Source organism: Macrobrachium nipponense, chromosome 24 (assembly GCF_015104395.2).
Source record: "Macrobrachium nipponense isolate FS-2020 chromosome 24, ASM1510439v2, whole genome shotgun sequence".
Lineage (NCBI taxonomy): Eukaryota > Metazoa > Arthropoda > Malacostraca > Decapoda > Palaemonidae > Macrobrachium > Macrobrachium nipponense.
The window spans coordinates 16,481,011-16,500,789 of NC_061091.1; the positions used below are offsets into that span (position 1 = coordinate 16,481,011).

Sequence of the window (19,779 nt, forward strand, 5' to 3'; positions counted from 1 at the left end):
ATATATATATATATATATATATATATATATATATACTATATATATATATATATATATATATATATATATATATATATATGAACGAAGTACATAAAAACGCAAGACGGTAGCAAGTTAATGCTTTATACTTCGGAGAACGGTAGAAGAACTTTCTCTCTCTCTCTCTCTCTCTCTCTATCTCTCTCTCTCTCTCTCTCTCTCTCTCTCTCTCTCTCTCTATATATATATATATATATATATATATATATATATATATATATATATATATATATATATATATAGATAAAGATACGCCACGAAGGAAAAATAAACGAAGGAGGTCTGCAAGATCTTTCGACGTTAAAAGTCTTTATGAGCAGAGACTGACATACAATACGAGAAAAGACAATACAAGAAGATTCGTATAACTGACAGATAGGGATTATAAAGAGATTAGTACCTAGAATCCGACACACCTGGAAGATAAGAAACCTTCCCAAACAAGCATAAACAATGGGTGCAATTAAAGGTTTAAGACAATCATCTCAGATACAGTTTCAAGACAATTAAAGAATTATAGGTGACAACTATTCAGAACTTGGTGAACATAGCCATATTCACAATACAAGTCAGACATACATTACAACAAAATTAATAACTCTAAGGCAACTGATTTTTATTTAAGTCAGTAATTATATCTTTGAGGTCATTCTTAAACATGTTACAGATACAAGGGTCTAAATGAAAAAGGCCACGACTAACATTGAAATTACAATGAAAAGTAAGTTGTATTAAAGCAGATTCTAAAAGATTTCGTGATAAGACATCTCCTCTGACCTTGCAATTACTGAACTATCAATCCAATTTATTCGGTGGTTGTTTTCACTTAAATGAATGAATAATGCATTAGATTTTTGCCCAGTTTTTACAGAGTATTTATGCTGGCTTATCCTTACTTCTAAGCCTTTGCTAGACTGTCCGAGATAAAATGAGGGACAATCCATACATGGAATTTTATATATTATGTTGTTGCTTTCTCTGGGGCCATATTTTTATTAACATTCCTTTTAATGTGTTATTATTGGAAAAAACAAGGTTGACATTAAAAGCTTTTAACAATGATTTAATGGTTTCAAATCCGTTAAAATAAGACAAACTGAGAATGTTCTTAGAATTTTTCTTTCTGCGTGTTACTTACAGTATAAAACTTTTTGTGGGCTTTATTATAACAAATGTCTAATAATATATGTGAAGGATAGCATAAATATTTCCCTATTTTTCTTATGTACTCAATTTCTTGATCCAAATATTGAGGACTGACAATTCGCAATGCTCGTAAAAACATAGAGGAAAAAATTGATATTTTTATGTTGAGATGGTGGCCTGAGAAGAAATGAACATAAGTTAAGTTGTTAGTCGGTTTCCTATATATACTGAATTTACATTGAAATGGTTCTCTATGTATCAAAACGTCTAAGAAAGGGAGGCATATATCTTTATTTATGGATTTATCACGTTCCTAACTTTCGTGATTCAGTATACAATATATATACGTGTATATATATATATATATATATATATATATATATATATATAATATATATCATATATATATATATATATAGATAAATACTTGAAGAGAAAATTTAATAGAGTATTTTGGTGACGGTAAAACGAGCCCTTACAATATATACATATATATGCATACAAACACACACACACACACATACATATATATATATATATATATATATATATATATATATGTATATATATATGTATATATATATACATACACACATATATATATATATATATATATATATATATATATACTATATATATATATATACTATATATATATGTATGTGTGTGTGTGTGTGTCGTGTATGTATATATTGTAAGGGCTCGTTTTACCGTCACCAAAATACTCTATTCAATTTTCTCTTCAAGTATCCATATACCACTGATGTGAAGTCCACAATAAGGTGGAATCATACCACAAACTCAATTTTCAAAGTGCAAGGATGAATTCAAGGGAGGAGTAAACAAACACCATGAAAAACCATAAATTTAATACATAAATAACCAGACAGAAAATACACCTGAACCTCTTTGAGTACAGGAAATAAATGAACTACTGTCACACTTAATAATTCAACACACGTATACAAAACTAAGATAGCATAACCAACACACACAAACCAAAATAAGGGGGCCTAGAAAGGAGGAGGAAATCGAAAAGAAAGAATATCCTGACGATTTACAGGCCAATTCCAAACTTGTCACCAAAAAGCTTCGTTATCACTAATGCTTATTATTCTCTTTGAAGAATATGGAATCCTCCACGTCTGGAGGGGGTGGTACCACAGGTGGTTATCAAACTCGGGGCCCAGTCGAGCAGTCACGACAGAATCACAGCCGTGATCAATGAAAAAGGTATAAAAAACCTTACCATGGTATAGCGACCGAGATCCCCCTGACTTTAAAAGTGAACCAGAGGTGGTGCGGTGAATATCAAGGACGTCCAGATAGTTTATCTGAAGAGAACTTCCAATCTGAAGATAGCGGAAATTCAATAATCCCCGGGTCCTGCAGATACGGGCAAATCACCAAAAGAGGCTGCAACCACCACGAAGCAAGAGACGGCAGTACTCTTAGTGCACGAAGCAATGTCAAAAATCATCCAAAAGTGGCAAGGTCCAGAGAACGACTGCCTGTTCTCCTCCCACAAGCCAAGAATTACCCCCCCTTATCCACAGGGAAGGGACCACTCACACAACCTCCTTAAAGATAAGCACGAATGCTAATAACAAGCAAACAGTTGTTATACAAGAGAGGTGGTCAAACGACAAGTGAAACTTAAAAACTAGGTTTAACATATATCAAAAAATCTAATTTAATAATAATATTTAACGAAAAAGGATCACATTCTGATTATATATATATATATATATATATATATATATATATATATATATATATATATATATACATACATATATATATATATATATATATATATATATATATATATATATATATGACTGGTAAAAATGTTCTGTAACAACAGAATTCCATCTAATAAAAGGAGCCCATAAAAACACCACAAAAAGTAGAGAGAAAAGTACTATATTTCAGAGACTGCTGCTCTCTCTTCAGGATATGAATGAGAAAAGTTTACAGAAAAGGTGGTATTTATACCAAGAGATCCGTCCACAAGTAAGCCAATTTAGGTCACCCCCGCTGATAATCTTCCTTTAATCTTCTTAAGCGTTGGTTGAATGAAAACTTGGTCGACGACATCTGAAACCCACGCGCCTTTTGAGATGTTCATTACCTGCTTCTCTTTTATTAAGCCGATTCCATCATTTGACTCTTGTACCGACAGTTGCTGCTATAAATTACATGTGACAAATTCAGTTCCAGTTATTCTATGGTTATGTTCATTTTATATGGTTGAAAATAGCCGAAAGTTCTGTGTCCATACCTAACTGACCGTTTGTGTTGTATTAATCTCTGGGGAAGTGATTTACCTGTAAATCCGATGTAAGATTGGTCACAGTCTTGGCAAGGGATCTCATAGACCCCAGAGCCTTGGGAGATGTATTTTGTTGGACGTTAATCAGGGATTTGGCTAAGGTGTTTTGGGATAATAGGTGGGGTAACTTTAATGAATTTCTCTCAAAATTAAACGCATTAGTGCCCAGCATCAAATTTAAAGTTGAATGGGAGACAGACAACAAAATTCCTTTTCTTGATGTTTTAATAATCAGAGACACGACAGAATACAAATTTACCATATACAGAAAACCAACGTTCTCACTTTCATATATTCACTACTTTAGCTATCACGACATTACTATCAAGATAGGTGAGCTAGCAACCTATTCTTAAGAGCCTTACGAATTTGTTCCCCAGATTTCCTGGAAAAAGAATTTGAACTAATTCGCAAAACAACTTTCGTCTTTAAAGTATCCTGACCATATAATTGAGAAAGCAATTTCAAAAAGCAAACGTAATTTTCTACCGACCCCCTAAAGACAAGACCAGAGACACACCAACAATAAAATAAAAATTCCTCACCTGGAGGACGATTAAGAGAATAACCCACACCCTGGGAAATCCAACCCTTTTGCATTTACCTACCCAAACACCTTAGCCAAATCCCTGATTAACGTCCAACAAAATACATCTCCCAAGGACTCTGGGGTCTATGAGATCCCTTGCCAAGACTGTGACCAATCTTACATCGGATTTACAGGTAATCACTTCCCCAGAGATTAATACAACACAAACGGTCAGTTAGGTATGGACAACAGAACTCGGCTATTTTCATCCATATAAATGAACATAACCATAGAATAAACTGGAATTTGTCACGTGGTAATTTATAGCAGCAACTGCCGGTACAAGAGTCAAATGATGGAATCGGACTTAATAAAAGAGAAGCAGGTAATGAACATCTCAAAAGGCGCGTGGGTTTCAGATGTCGTCGACCAAGTTTTCATTCAACCAACGCTTAAGAAGATTAAAGGAAGATTATCAGCGGGGGTGCCTAAATTGGCTTACTTGTGGATGGATCTCTGGTATAAATACCACCTTTTCTGTAAACTTTTCTCATTCTATACCTGAAGAGTAGAGACAGCAGTCTCTGAAATATAGTACTTTTCTCTCTACAGTTTTGGTGTTTTTATGGCTCCTTTTATTATATATATATATATATATATATCTATATATATATATATATATATATATATATATATATATATATATATATATAGATATGTAGGCAGGTATGATGTATTCTTTCCTTACCAGCCTGCAGAGAGAGTTATTCCCTTAAATATATGGCATTAACTTTCTACCTTTTGGCGTTTTTATGGATTCCTTGTTAACTGGAACACTGTTTTAACAGAAAATATTCCGGTCATCATTCCAACTGTATTGCATTTGTGACCTTCTGCCTATTATTTTACAGCGGTATTCTCTTAAATATACATATGTGTGTGTGTGTGTAGTTGATTAGGTGAACATAATCGTCCCCATTAGTCAGTGCTTTCGTTGTCAATTTGTAATTTACCGCCAGTCTTGAGAAAGTGTAAACTAAAAGTTTATGAAGTACTATCGAATTGCAGAGACGTACAGAAAGAGCAAGTGAATTTCCTGTATCCAACGGAAAGCTGCGCAATTACTGATCAAAAGAATTCATAAAACGACTCTGGGTAAAAAAACATTGGAGATCTATACTACATGTCACATATGCTGATAGACCTCCTCGGGAAGATATGGTTACAAAAGCCTCTATGGAATTCATCAACAAAGACCAGTAAATAGCGAGCGTGAAAAACACTGTCCTCCTCTTAAGAGTGACAACAACTACGTGACAAAAATGCAAAAACCTGCCACTGAAAATATCCTTTCTTATCTATTTTGAGACTATAAAACATGGCGTCCCCTGACAATGAATTGGACTATATATAATGTTGGCCAAAGGCCAAGCGCTGGGACCTATGAGGTCATTCAGCACTGAAACTGAAATTCAGAGCAAAAAAGTTTGAAAGCTGTAACAGGACGAAAACCTTGCAGTTGCTAAGAATCAATTGTTAGGAGAGGGTAGAAAGTAAGACGGAGAATATAAACGGAGGTACAATAAAATCCCTTGAATGATAATTTATTTTGAGTCCACGTCAATAAAGTCATTGTATAATCTAAGTGGATCTTTCTTGTTTATCTGCCATGGGTTAGAGGCGGGCTAGGTTGAGGATCAGGAGGGAAGACATGACACATCCACCCTCATCCTGCAAACCTGTTTGTCCACCCTAGGTAAGGGCAGGGTAGGTAGGGGATCAGGTGGGTAGGGGAGACATCATGACGGACAGTGTCGGGTTCTAGCACTGCATAGCACGTGCCACTGCGTCATATATATATATATATATATATATATATATATATATATATATATATATATATATATATATATATTGTCCAGAAACGGTGATGTTAAATAAAGTGTACTTAATTATACATCACACACACACACACACGTACACACAGTGGCTATAATCAAATGTATTTTCGTTCGTTGTTTCCCAACCAGGCGGCAGTTTGAATCCCACTGGGGACTAAGCCCAAAGGCGCATAGTACACTAGAAGGGCCTTCTCTCACCGCAGTATCTGGAAAGCTGTCCGTGCAGAACTGGAACGTGCGAGGCAGGTGTTGACAAATAACGGATAAATTGGCGACATGATAAAGTGATAAAGAATTAAATGGAAGAATCACCCGACCTGGTAGCCGTTGCCCTTATCACGAGGGGATCAAAGAAGTGTGGTTTGCAAAACTGTTCTGAGGAGCTGTTTGAGCCTCTTGATGAAAGCTATAGAATTGGGTGTCTTGGGTGCACAATGACTAGCATGAGGGCATGGCATCATGCCTACAAAAACAGTGGGGCTACGTCCCAGAATGTCTGTCCGTCTGTCTGTCATTCAATCACGGCCAAACAGCTGGTCCGATGGGCATGGAACTTGCCAGGGTTATAGTGGGGACCCCTAAGATGGTTTATAATGGGGTTTCATCCTACCTTCTCCCCCCTCCGAAGGGGGTGGGAGTGAGAAGGGATTCCCTGAGACGGAGCTGCTTCTGCCCGTGTAACGAGGCTGGTTATGCCCGTGGACTCAGTTTTTTTTTTACAGATTTTCATTCACAATTTCTGTATTCGGTTGCTAGTATTTATAAGAGTAAGAGTGTAACCACGGGTTAAAAAGTATACGAACAGACAGGTTATAAACATTGCACATAGTATACATACATATAATGGTACACTAATTCACGGAAGAAATCCCAGTCTTAGAAAAATGATTCCGAATTAAGTGAAGTCGCCCTTTCTGGACAGGTTCTGCAGGTTTTCCAGCATGAGCTCCTCCGGAGGAACCGATTCCCCGCACCGACGTCGGAAGGTCTTTTGGGACGGGGTCGATGCCTCCATTGCGGGGATGCTGCAGACGGACAATGCCGAAGTTCTGTCCATCGTCGATACCGCAGAGATCATGAATTATCTTCCCGATTTCAAGGGGCTGAACGTGCTCGATCTCGGTGCTGGTATTGGGTAAGATATTCAGTTTCGTTCTGTATGTTTGAATAACAGAGGCTACTGTAGTACCACTTGAAGTGTCCACCGAGTCCAAGGTCGGGATGGACTTTTGAATAAAAAATGCACCTTAGCTCATTGCCGTAAAACATACAACAGTTTAGACCCTATTTTGTAAAAACATCGCACGGTATTTGAAATAGCAACAACGTGAAAAAATCAGCTCCCTTGAAGAATAATGGACTGAGAGGGCCAATATAAAAATCTGCCTCCAGTTTTTATATTCCTAAAATGTGTCTCAATACGCATATACATCTTTACCAGACGTTTCACCACCGAACTGGCCAAAGTGGCCCACCACGTAACAGCTGTTGACATCAGCCAGAGTTTCATCGAACAAAACCAAAAGAACAATAAGCATTTCACTAACATTACCTACATCTGTAAGGACGTCGTCCAGTAAGTGTCTTTCTCTTTCTGACTCACTGTTCTTGCTCCAGGGAAAATAAAATGAACATCTGAACAACTTTTTAGCACTGGCTCATATTCATTTTAAAAAATTATGTGTATACACACACACACACACAACACACACACAGATATATATATATATATATATATATATATATATATATATATATATATATATATATATATATATATATATATATATATATATATATATATATATATATATATATATATATATATATATATATATATATATATATATATATATATATAATATATATAACTTGCCTGTCCTCCTATATCATTACATACCTACGTAGACTCTTGTAAATCTGGTAATCTACCAGTTTTCTCATCTTATTTTCTACCATCCGTTGCCTGCACAGACTTGATTTCCCACCCGGTTCCTTCAACCTCGTCTTCAGCAGTTGGATCTTGAAGTACCTGACTGACGAAGAAGTCTCCCAATTCCTCTCGCGGATTCTGTCATGGCTGACGCCTGGGGGCCACTTTTTCTTTCGAGAATCTTGCTTCCGTGAAGTTGGTGAGTGAATTCTGAATGAATTTCAAGCCCACTATTAACTGAAAGCACGAAGGTAGTCAATTCTTGCAGCTGACCCTAAGGAAATTTAGAATCTTTACGAAACTGCTTTATAATAATGCCAGCAAACATTGTTTGTTTATTAAAACCAATGAACTATATATGATAAAAATGCAAAGAATAAGACTACAACAAGTATAAATAGAAGGAAAATGTCCAGGAACTCCCCATTTCTCAGTCACTAACGTTTGCATTTAAAACACATATCACAACCATCCTCTCTCATTTCCAAACCCTACCAGGCAGAGATTCGATTCTACCACAAATATTCTCCTTTACTCTCAATTTTTTTTAACTCTGACTCATATCCCATGTGGTGGTATTATTCTTACTGAAATAACGTTGCTTAGTCCTTCCCACACCTGTGCACACTGCCCTTTCATCTCTTGTCGCAGTGGCGAGACAATTTTCCCTCCTTAATCAACATTACATATCACATCATTTTTCTTTTGTACCACATCTGCGAATATTGAAACACCAAAGACTTAGTACTTTCATCCTAGGTTTGTTTATCAATAACAGTACAGGTTATGGATCTTTAACCCCCCCTTCCTGGCTACTGGATGACTGCAACACGTTGCAGGATGGTTTTGAACGCTCATTAGCAGCGTTGGTTAACGGATATAAATGACTACTGAATAATTTATACACTCTAAGAACGTTTAAACTTGTATCTTTCATTTCTCCTTTCCATCTACCATTTCGTTCATGAATTCCATGCACACAGGCACCGTGAACGTGCCTGGGAACCCAACCATCTTCCGTCCACTGTCACATTACTGCGAGCTGCTTCGCTGTGCCTCGATCAGCTTCAAACTTCTGCGTGCCAAAAATGTACAGTCCTATTTGCAGGTAAGTCCACACAGGCGGTTCCCCACACAGATCCTTTCTAAATACATCAAGGAGTCTCTCTCTCTCTCTCTCTCTCTCTCTCTCTCTCTCTCTCTCTCTCTCTCTCTCTCTCTCTTTCTAGAATCCAGATGCTCCACTGAAGTTCATCCTACATATGCAACTTATGTTAGACTGGAAGTCATTTACTTTGCGTTATTATTATTATTATTATTATTATTATTATTATTATTATTATTATTATTATTACAAAGCAAGTTGCAACACTAGTTGGAAAAACAGAAAGCTACAAGCACAAGGAGGCCAATATGTATACATAAAATTATATTAAACTGAAACGAATAAATAAACCATGAGAGGGAAATAACAAAGAAAAACAAATAAGACAAATAACAATATCAAATAGTGAAAATAAACAATAATACAACAATGAAGCGAGACTCACGCCAGCCTGCTGTAGAAAAAACAAAAGCATCAAGTTGGAATTTCTGAGGTTCCAGTAATCCAATGAAAGGATCAGGAAAATCATTCCACAATTTGGTCACAGTAGGAATAACAGTTATAACAAGTAAACAAACTTCGGCGCAATGTATTTTTCTGTACAGCGCATAATCAAGGCCGGTCTCGGTATAATACTGTATGAGCCCGATGGTGGCCTGGCCTATATCGTTGCCAGACGAACGATTATGGGTACCTTTAACCTGAAATAGAATAAAAACTACCGAGGCTTGAGGGGTTGTAATTTGATATGTTTGACGATGGAGGGTGGATGATCAACGTATTTTGCAGCCCTTCAGCCTCAGTAGTTTTTAAGATCTGAGGGCGGACAGATAATGTGCGGACGGACAGACAAAGCCGACACAATATTTTTCTTTTACAGAAAACTAAAAATGTGTGCAGCTGAAACTCATAAAAGAGAAAGGAGTCTGTTCGAATTGATTGTAAATTTAGTAGCGTGTGGAAGGATAAAATACCAAAACGCTTCTTCTGGATAGACTGGTCTTCCACTTTCTCATTATACCGAGTTTTTGGTCACCTGAGAGAGAGATAGACCAAATGTGTTTATCAAAATGGAATCAAGAATGACACCTAGAACTCTAAATGAGCTGCATGTGGTTAAAGATACACCGTCAACGAATAGATCTATGGGATGTGATGTGGATCTCGAGACATGGAACAACAATCATACCTTCAGTTTTTGTTAGGGTTTACTTTCATCCATAATAATTTATACCTTTCACTCATGAAGTGAAAGAACTGCAAGAAGAGTTGCATCATCTGCATTGGCAATAAGTTTTTTTTCAGGGCCAAGCCTCATAACATTCATGTACAGTATTAAAAGTAATGAGCCAAAAACAATAACTTGGGAACATCAAATATTATATTCATGCAGTCATTGAAATGCTCATCAACAACTGTTCTTTACAATCTATTTATTAATAAAAAAAAAATGCTATGAAACGGTCCACCAAATCCTTTTTGTCCAAGTTTGAAAATGAGATCCTCATAATTTAGAGATATAGTCATAGGCAACAAAAAAGTCAAGACAAACCATCCTTCCTAACTAGAATCTAAGGATTTTCTATACGACGCTATGAACTGAAATCTGAGCATCAAAAGCAACCTGGTTTCTTGCAGAAGCCAACCTTTAGTACACTAAGGAACAGATGATTACTTCTAGCACAGCATTCGGACGTTTTGCCAACAGACATTCATAAACTTCAGATAATAATGAGTGTTACAAAAACTGGGTGGTTATCAGCGAGGCTAAAGCTTCCACAACCACCTCCACTTCATAAGAGTAACATTTTCAAATATCCAAGTGCAAAAACAACCCCCATACATGTTGACTTACAAAATATCACAGACAATTTTGGAACCAAGTAAACGAGTGGAGGAAAAAAGTGACAATAAAACTTTAACCCCAGACAGTGGAAGGCCACGGTACTCTCCAAGACTACAGAACAGTGACATGATTTTTGAGTGGTCACCCCCATCAAAGCAGAGCTGCTTGTCTTGGCTGTAGTTTCTTCTCTGTTTCAAATATAAGAACGAAAGGTACAGTATCAGTGTTGTCAGCTGTAGGAGGGAAGAAGAGAATATGTCATAAATAAGCCAGACTATTCCATGTCTGTGTGGACACTCGGCATAGGAAAAGGAAAGTACCTCAAAGGAGATCCAACATCAGACAGTCTGTCAAATCCTTGGAGGGCCCTTTATCCTCTGTAAAAGACAGTAATGATCATTCTAAACTTCAGGAAATGGTTAGTCATTGATCAAAAATAAACAAAAGGAAATTCTATAAACAAGTAATCATATTTTACTGAATGTTGACTTTGCCTTTTTTAAGTTTTTGTTCATTTTTTGCACACAATTTTTTTTTTAGATTGATTGATTGATTGATGTAAAAATGTACCATGGCGTAACAACTTATTGTTTTTGTTAAATCATGCATCTTTTATAACGAATGAAATTAGATATTAATTGTCATATTAGTTTAACATTCCCTCTAGATATGGGTTCGTTACCTAACTTGAAAAAGGCTGTGCATTTTTTTCATTCACGTTTCTTAAAAAATAACCTTGCACTTTTGACGACATTTCCAGTTCCAGAATGCCCCCAACCAGGTGTGTTTCTTAGTCCAGAGAAAGGACAATGAAAAAGTGAATGAGGTTCACGAGATGCTAGAAGACCGATATTCCATGCACAATATCACGATGATGGAAAAGATCTTCGGGTCGCCCTGGATATACACAGGACGCGAGGACACGGCCAAGGTATTCAGTGATAAGCGCTAGGCCAAGGTCTACAGGCCTTGCACTAGGCCTATTTGTATTTATATCATCTGAAAAGCTACAAATACAGCACCTTGTAGTCAGTCGCAAAGAAAACTTCAAATCCAAAAGTTCACTGATTAACTTTTAGTCACAGACGTCTATTTTCTATCTACAGGAATTGTTCGGGAATCTGCAGCTACGCCCTGGCCATCGCGTGCTGGACATCGGGTGCGGAACAGGCAACTCGGCCTTTTTTATCACGAGGCAATACAGGGCTCAGGTTCACGGGGTCGACCTCTCAGTCGCTGCCATTGATCTGGCCATCGAGAGGCAGATGGCGCTTGATAACGACCTCAGAAGAAGGGTCAGCTGAACCAGCTCTCCTCTATGGAAGTGGAGTGTGGATGTTGAATGAGAATGAAAGGATGGAGGTGGAAGCAGTAGAGGTGAATTATTGTTGCCGTAGTTTTTATAGTTTAAGAAGAACTGAAGGGGTGAGAAAAATGGAGAAATATAGGTACTACGGGTCAGTTTAGATAAAAGAATGGAGGATGATCGTCGGGAGGATTGGGAGGAAAGAGGAAAGAAGAGAGGTAAACTTAGCCACAGACCAATAAATGGGGTGTTGAAGGTACTGGAAATAAGGGGAATCAGCAACCAGGAAGCAAGAGACCGTGCTCTTTTCACAACATCGATCAGATATTTTTTTCATGGAAATCAAAAGCTTGTTGGGTTTCAATTTAAGTTAAATCACCTCTTATTTATATTACGAAACAATTACAATAACTTGATAATTACCATAACGAGACTTAAATGTTAACTTTATCTAAGGAAAAGGTATTATATATATATATATATATATATTATATATATATATAAATATTATATATATATATATATTAAGCTGTAAATGTTCTTTAATATCCAATTCGCTCTACTCGGAAATAATATATTTTTCATATGTGTTAAACCCAAGGATAGTTTTTTTAGTTGATAAGTTTGCCGTCTCATGGGATCGAACTACGAATAGACAAGAACTCGTCACTGCAGTCCTGAGTTCTTGTCTATTCGTTGGTTCGATCCCGTGAGACGACGAACTTGTTATCAACTAAAAAAAAATTCCCCTTCGGTTGACATATATGAAAATATATAATTTCCGGGGTAGAGCCGATTGGATATTAAAAGACATTTGTACCTTAATGTCTATAAATATGAATCACGGTGATGTGATAAAAAATCACTCATGTATATATATATATATATATATATATATATATATATATAAATATATATATATATATATATATATATATATATAATTTTAAGACCTTCACTCTGACACTCATCGACCTTGTATTTGCCAAGTCTTCCTCTTTTCCTTCCATTCTTTATCAGAATACCTTTTCCCACGGTTGGTTGACCTACTATAAATATCAACGAATGGCTGGCAGTTTAGGTATTCAGAAACTATGGACAATTATACTAATAACTTCAGTGTGTGTGTGTGTGAGAGAGAGAGAGAGAGAGAGATAGAATTACAAGGATCAGGATGTCTCAAAGACTTGTTAGTCCATCCGAGGAGATATCGTGTGCTCACTTATCTCTAGGAGCAGGTTTTACTGTCCATTCACAGTGTCCTAATGGTTTTGTCTATTTTTCTTTTAGAGAGAGAGAGAGAGAGAGAGAGAGAGAGAGAGAGAGAGAGAGAGAGAGAAAAGAGTTTACTGATACTGAAATCTATTGAATACTGATGAAGAAATCCAACCCAATGAAAATGGTTTGTCTCCACTATTGAAACAATATAAGGAATAATGAAAATTGTCTAAGGCTGAGAATATGTAGTACAGCAATAATTCTTGACCACGGAATCATGCTACCAGAGTTCATATGGAAAATCAATGCTAGACTGTCACACAGGGTTTTAGTAGAGTACAAAAGGAGCATCACGTGATTGCTTTACAAAATACTGATACGCTTGGAATGATCCTTTTCCCACAGGTCAACTTCGAAATTGGAGATATTCTGGATATGAATTACGAGGAAGGATTCTTCGATATCATCTACAGCAGGGAATGCTTCGTGTATATTACAAACAAACCACTTCTCTTCAGTAAAATCTACGTAAGAAATCAGGACAAGGTCTTCATAATTATGTATTTCTAGAGTAATTTATATTGTCATAATGATGTGCGTTTTGATCTTCCAGCACACTTGGAACATAAGGCCACGTATTTCTCATCACAGGAATTTTGGGAAGGTTTTATCCATACGAGCTTGTACTAAACAAGCCGCAAAGATGGATACATACCGGGTTAGAATCCTTTGGGTTCACTATCAATGAAAGATTAATGTGACTTTTTTGCCTGGATTCTTTGAAGCAGGGTTCTTCCAGTCGAATTATCCAGGGTATTCTTGCAGCAGTTCCCACTTTGAGACGTCATTTTAGTGACAGTTGGTGTCAATCTCCTGCTTCTCGCAGTCTCAGTAGTTTATATGAATCCTAAGGTCCATATCATGTCTCCTATTCCCTCCAACACCTTGCTTTGGGCAAGGACTGCATCTCAATCAACCAGACATTTCTCTAAATGAGTGGGATTTCGTTTCAACTTAAAATCTAAAAAGACATTTTTGTCTGTATTATAGGACTTGATGGACAACACCAAATGAGGCAATGAACTATTTTTTTTACATACTTGTCAAGAAGGCATCGAAACTGTTAAATTTCCACTTATCATTTCATAAATGACTGCAAATTTCATTCTTGTTGTAAGTATCGACGTGGAAATTTTCGCCTCGTCAACAAATCTGACTATTGCATTTGAGCGTTGCTAAGATCATTCTATAGAGGCATTTGAATCACCACCAGTTCCACGCTGCATAATTTGCACGGTTTCCTACCTTGGAAAGTTAGAAATATGGCTTCGATTGTAAATTATTCTACTCGAAAGTTCAAATTACACAACTGTTGTCAATAAGCAAAAGTCTTCAGAACACGTTTTTTTCTACTAGTAACAAGACGCTTTAAATCAGATAATCTAATTCACGTGGAATAATGTTAATTAACGACACATATCCATTCCAGAAATGGCTGAGACCTGGTGGAACCGTTTTCTTCACCGATTTCTTGAAAGGAACCTCCCCACCTTCATCACCTTTTCTGGATTATCTCGAAAATATTAAACGTGAGTAGTACTACACACTTCATGGTAGCCTCTTGGAATGAAACTAAACAAATATTCGTGAAAACGACTATAACCATTTGATAAAGAATATTTAAACATGTGTTGCCGAGACATATTCCTCAAAATATCACAGAAGCATTTTCTTAAGGGCTTGATTTTGCAATGAGAAATGTGGCGTTACTTGCAAACGCAGAACAAACTTAAAGTGCAGAAGAAGCTCGTATGATTCTGTCATTTATCAAGAGCCTGAGCTGGAAGGGTTGAAACATAACCCACAAGCATTTTAGGTGCCTTTTGAAAATACATCAATCCAGATAGCTTTTATTTTTCTTCTTCTTCTTCTTCCTTGCAGCTTGCTTTCCAATGACGTTCGATTCGTACAAACAAGCTTTAGAATCGGAGGGTTTTCAGAACGTGGTGACGCTCGACTCGGGAGAAGAGTGGATGGGAATTCTACTAAGCGATATGAAAATCTTCGAGTCCACGAGGGAGAAGTTTGGATCAGACGTAGCGTTCCACGACCAGATGTGTGATATCACGGCAAAAAAGGTAAGCTGATTGTTTACATAGTTATTTGAATCATCAAATTATTCCAGCAATGTGAATCTCATTCCATTAATGAATAGGCATATATGTTTAATATATGACACTAACGTTGCTTGTGTCAAAGAACCGCATATATAACTTCTTTCTTTTCTTGCAGATTGAGTGGATCAGAGAGAAACAGCTAACAATGGGCATATTTAGAGCTACTAAGTGACCTATGGAAGGACTTGCAGAGAGTACAGAACATCTGCGAGGAACTCTAACTTCTTACGGAAGTCCAAGCTCATCCGTCAGCTTCCATCCCGTCAGGGAGTACCTCCACCAAGGCAGATGTTCCATGATCAAACAAGTCACCCAAGAATGCAAGGAAGAAGAAGACGGCGACGAAGACGAAGCCAATAAAAACAATCCTCCAACAATCTCTGCTGTTGCGAGTTCCCAGCCCGAATACCCCATCGAATCATCAGGGAAGAAGCAAGAGAAAGAAGACGCCGTAAAAGAAGTCTGCCTGAGAAAGAACGCTCAAACGGTCAAGTGCAATCGTATCGATAAGACTGTATCATTTATAATATAACGGTACGGATCAATCGGTAATGGCGACTAAACAAATGAGCTGGAACATAATCTTGCAAATAATAAAACAACTTACGACACACAAACACACACCTATATATATATATATATATATATATATATATATATATATATATATATATATATATATATATAATAATTTTGAATTTTGCAAAATAATAATGCAAGTTATGTGCACAAAGGCATACACATTAACATATATATATATATATATATATATATATATATATATATATATATATATATATATTATATATATAAGTATATATATATATATATAATATATATATATATATACAATGTGTGTGTCTGTGTCAAATCACTTTTCAATGAATTTAGATCCGTATTCAATATCGATCTTGATTTTTGTGGTAATAATTTTTAAACCACTACGAGCAGTCTTACCACTGTGTATGTTATTTCTGTCTTATTTACACATGACTAATTTTCGTAAACATGATTATGGTCGAATTTAGACTTTCATAGATTCTATGTTTAGACAAATACTTTTAGATTGACCAAATTATACACCGTGCTGCCCGTGTGTCACAAAATACACTGACTGAGCTTCATTTTTGTAAATTCTGAGAAACAACATTTAAATTATAAACTTTAAAATCCCACAAAAAAATTGTTAATCAGCAGAGTAAATAATTATGAAAATATATATTAATATAAATGAGATATTTCCATTAAAAATAACATAAATGTAATGGCGTATGAAGTGCTTGCTATTCTCGCATTATTACTGCAATATGTCGATAACTTCGGGGCACATCAGTGACAAACATGTATTCATTCATAATAATAATAATGATAATAATAATAATGATAATAATTGCTGGTTGGAGGGGAGTTGCAACCGAAGTTAACAAACCTCTTATTTTTCTAATCGAGAATAATCGTCGACATTTCGTCTCACCGTATATATAGCTGAAAAACAGTTGACTGTGGGCGCCAAAAAATTGTCTTTTGAAGGACCTACTATATAACAATAAAACAATTACGTGTTTGGGATACTGAATTGGGCCAAAATGATTACCACGGACCAGCAATTAAACCCGATGTGGACTGACTTCCCGAAGTTCTCGTAGTTGCTACGATGTACTACTTGAAAGGTAAACAGAAGTGAGGTTACATAACCTGCCCATTGGCAACTACCAGTCGTATTGAATAAGTCTCTTAAACTCTGCCGCTAATCATTCAAAATAAAAAATTAGGCGACAGAACTCAAGTTTTTACTGAGCGTGAAAGAAGATATTCACTTCTTGGGATAAAGTCTGGAAGCAATATGGTTTATAAAAATGCCCGAGACCATGCTCATATGAGTCTATATATCGTTTTGAAGTGTTCATACCATAGATATGGAAAGGACCCTCTATATCTAAGATTCATACCATCAGCTGACTACACAACTATCACTCACTGGCCCATTCTAAATATCCAATGCGTCTAGGAACCACTTGTACGAATTAATTTTACGTCTTGGTTGGTGGAGGATAAATCGCTGTACATCACTCTATTCAAATGTCAAGACCCATCATGGGTTTTGAATAGACTGATGACCCATGCCGTATTAATGATTGGTATTTCTACAGAAGCAATCCACGGTGGCCTAGACTATGGCAATTGAAGTTTTCCTATGATATTTTACTTACTGAACAAGAATTTAAAGTAATATTTATCGGACGACTGTAATTAACTCCCAGGGGCCAGTACTAAACACGGCGAAATACATTGGACGCCCCAATCCCTAGTGGATGTCGTATCCGCGGTTACGTTCCTTGCAGTTCGTAGGGAACTATTCTTTAGAATTACCCTGCAAGAAACGCAATCGCGGACACGACATCCGCTAGGGATTGGGGCGTCCAATCTATTTCGCCGTGTTTAGTACTGGCCCCTGGGGATTAATTACAGTCGTCCGAATAAATATTACTTTAAATTCTTGTTCAGTAAGTAAAACTGCATAGAAATACCGCGACTGCCATAGTCTGGGCCGCAGCGGATAGGTACCCTAGATCTACCTAATGATTCATCATTCCAAACATAGTAAAATGAGGGTGTTGAACTCAAGTCGTTGAATAAGATCAAACGATCCAGAAGGTGCACTGCGAGGACGCACCTATGAGGTAAAACTGAGAAAGCTTGACGGAGGAAAGGGTGCGGGATGGAGGTAAAGTAAAAGGCTTAAAGGGAGCAAAACGGAAGCTGCAAACAATGGTCAAAGTTTCCTAGGCCATGCTGCAATTCGCAAACACGCTCAGTGTGCTACATGAGCTTCACTGTCTGCGTTTCCCGCTGCTGGCAAATGGCTTCTCTCAGCTACAGTCATATAGTTCCTGATCCCTTACTTCTCACTCCACAAATTACTACATGTTAGCCAAATACAGCTGTTACCGTGTGCTTGGTTAGCGCACGGATCTAGACCGTGGGTTAGCGTAACTGTCCTTCGCTGTTCTTATGATTTACCCATTCGACTCTTGACAAATGTCCTGTCCTTGGCTGAATCAGAGCTAGCTCCCTGGGTAGACAACATAAATATCAAAGCTCCATTGAATCTCCTATATACCGATAAACTGCTAGCTGTTGTTACGACTTTATAAGGGTTACTATCCACCTTCATGATACTAATATTCGAGCGACTGCTTGTCGCACCTGGAATTGCAACTTGACAAGTATCATTACCATACGGTTTACTCCGTCTAGAAAATCTTCTTAAGCAGTGTTATCAAAGAGGGAGAAAAAGATAACATTCTATCGATATAAATAACGAATAATCACACTGGACGTCACTGATATTCTCCATGTTTATTATACTATATATATATATATATATATATATAATATATATATATATATATATATATATATATATTGTGACGAAGTGCCAAGTATCTGGTTACTACACTTACCAATCATTAATTGAGTACTACCTCACGACAGCCAGACACCTGAACCTTCATCACAGGTACTAAACGACTGAATACTCTAAAGGCAACAGTGATCCCTTAAACAACTTACCAGTATTGCAGAAAATCAGACGAAGTTCATCAAAACAGGTGTGAGGTAATCTTGTAAGTAATTAGATTCATCATAGGGCATCTCCATCAACAGCTTTAAAAGTCTAAGTATTTCCCTGATTTCAGAAGTCTAAGTACTTCCCTGGTTCTAACTCACTTCAAGTAAATTGAAGGAAAACAGCCCAATTACCACTATGTTTCTACCTAAGCAAGTCATATTTATATACTGGTGTGAAAGAAAACACTTACAAAAATTATAAATACAAAAAATTTATTATTAAACTCAAAATTTATAAGTGAAATTCACAATATCAGGGAAATTTATGTTACTTAAAAACAAAGCAAAGTTTAATTAATTCTTGAGTTAATTAACCCTTAAACGCCTAAGCGGTATTTCAGAAATCGTCTCCCGTGTGCCGGTGGGGTTTGAGAGTGAGCGCCGAAGCGGAAAAAAACGTTTTTTTCAAAAAATCACAGCACGTTTAGTTTTCAAGATTAAGCGTTCATTTTTTGCTCCTTTTTTTGTCATTGCCTGAAGTTTAGTATGAAACCATCAGAAATAAAAAAAATATCATTATCATATACAGTGGTACCTCGTTTGTCGAACGTTTCATATGTCGAACTTTCCGTTTTTTTTAACAAAATTTTCGAGAAAATTTTGTACCATTTGTC

At 36.6% G+C, this 19,779-nt stretch overlaps 1 protein-coding gene across 1 annotated transcript in view; it reads left to right on the top strand.

The window, feature by feature from the left end:
- Window positions 1-16,150, top strand: part of LOC135203769 (uncharacterized) — a 17,287-nt gene extending 1,137 nt beyond the window's left edge. The window contains exons 2-11 of the mRNA XM_064233734.1: window positions 6,873-7,085; window positions 7,392-7,526; window positions 7,925-8,082; window positions 8,867-8,991; window positions 11,595-11,765; window positions 11,941-12,129; window positions 13,764-13,886; window positions 14,848-14,947; window positions 15,300-15,496; window positions 15,651-16,150. Coding sequence (XP_064089804.1) covers window positions 6,892-7,085; window positions 7,392-7,526; window positions 7,925-8,082; window positions 8,867-8,991; window positions 11,595-11,765; window positions 11,941-12,129; window positions 13,764-13,886; window positions 14,848-14,947; window positions 15,300-15,496; window positions 15,651-15,707 — 1,449 coding nt within the window. The 5' untranslated portion in view covers window positions 6,873-6,891 and the 3' untranslated portion in view covers window positions 15,708-16,150. The remainder of the gene's footprint in view (window positions 1-6,872; window positions 7,086-7,391; window positions 7,527-7,924; window positions 8,083-8,866; window positions 8,992-11,594; window positions 11,766-11,940; window positions 12,130-13,763; window positions 13,887-14,847; window positions 14,948-15,299; window positions 15,497-15,650) is intronic.
- Window positions 16,151-19,779: the final 3,629 nt, after the last annotated feature.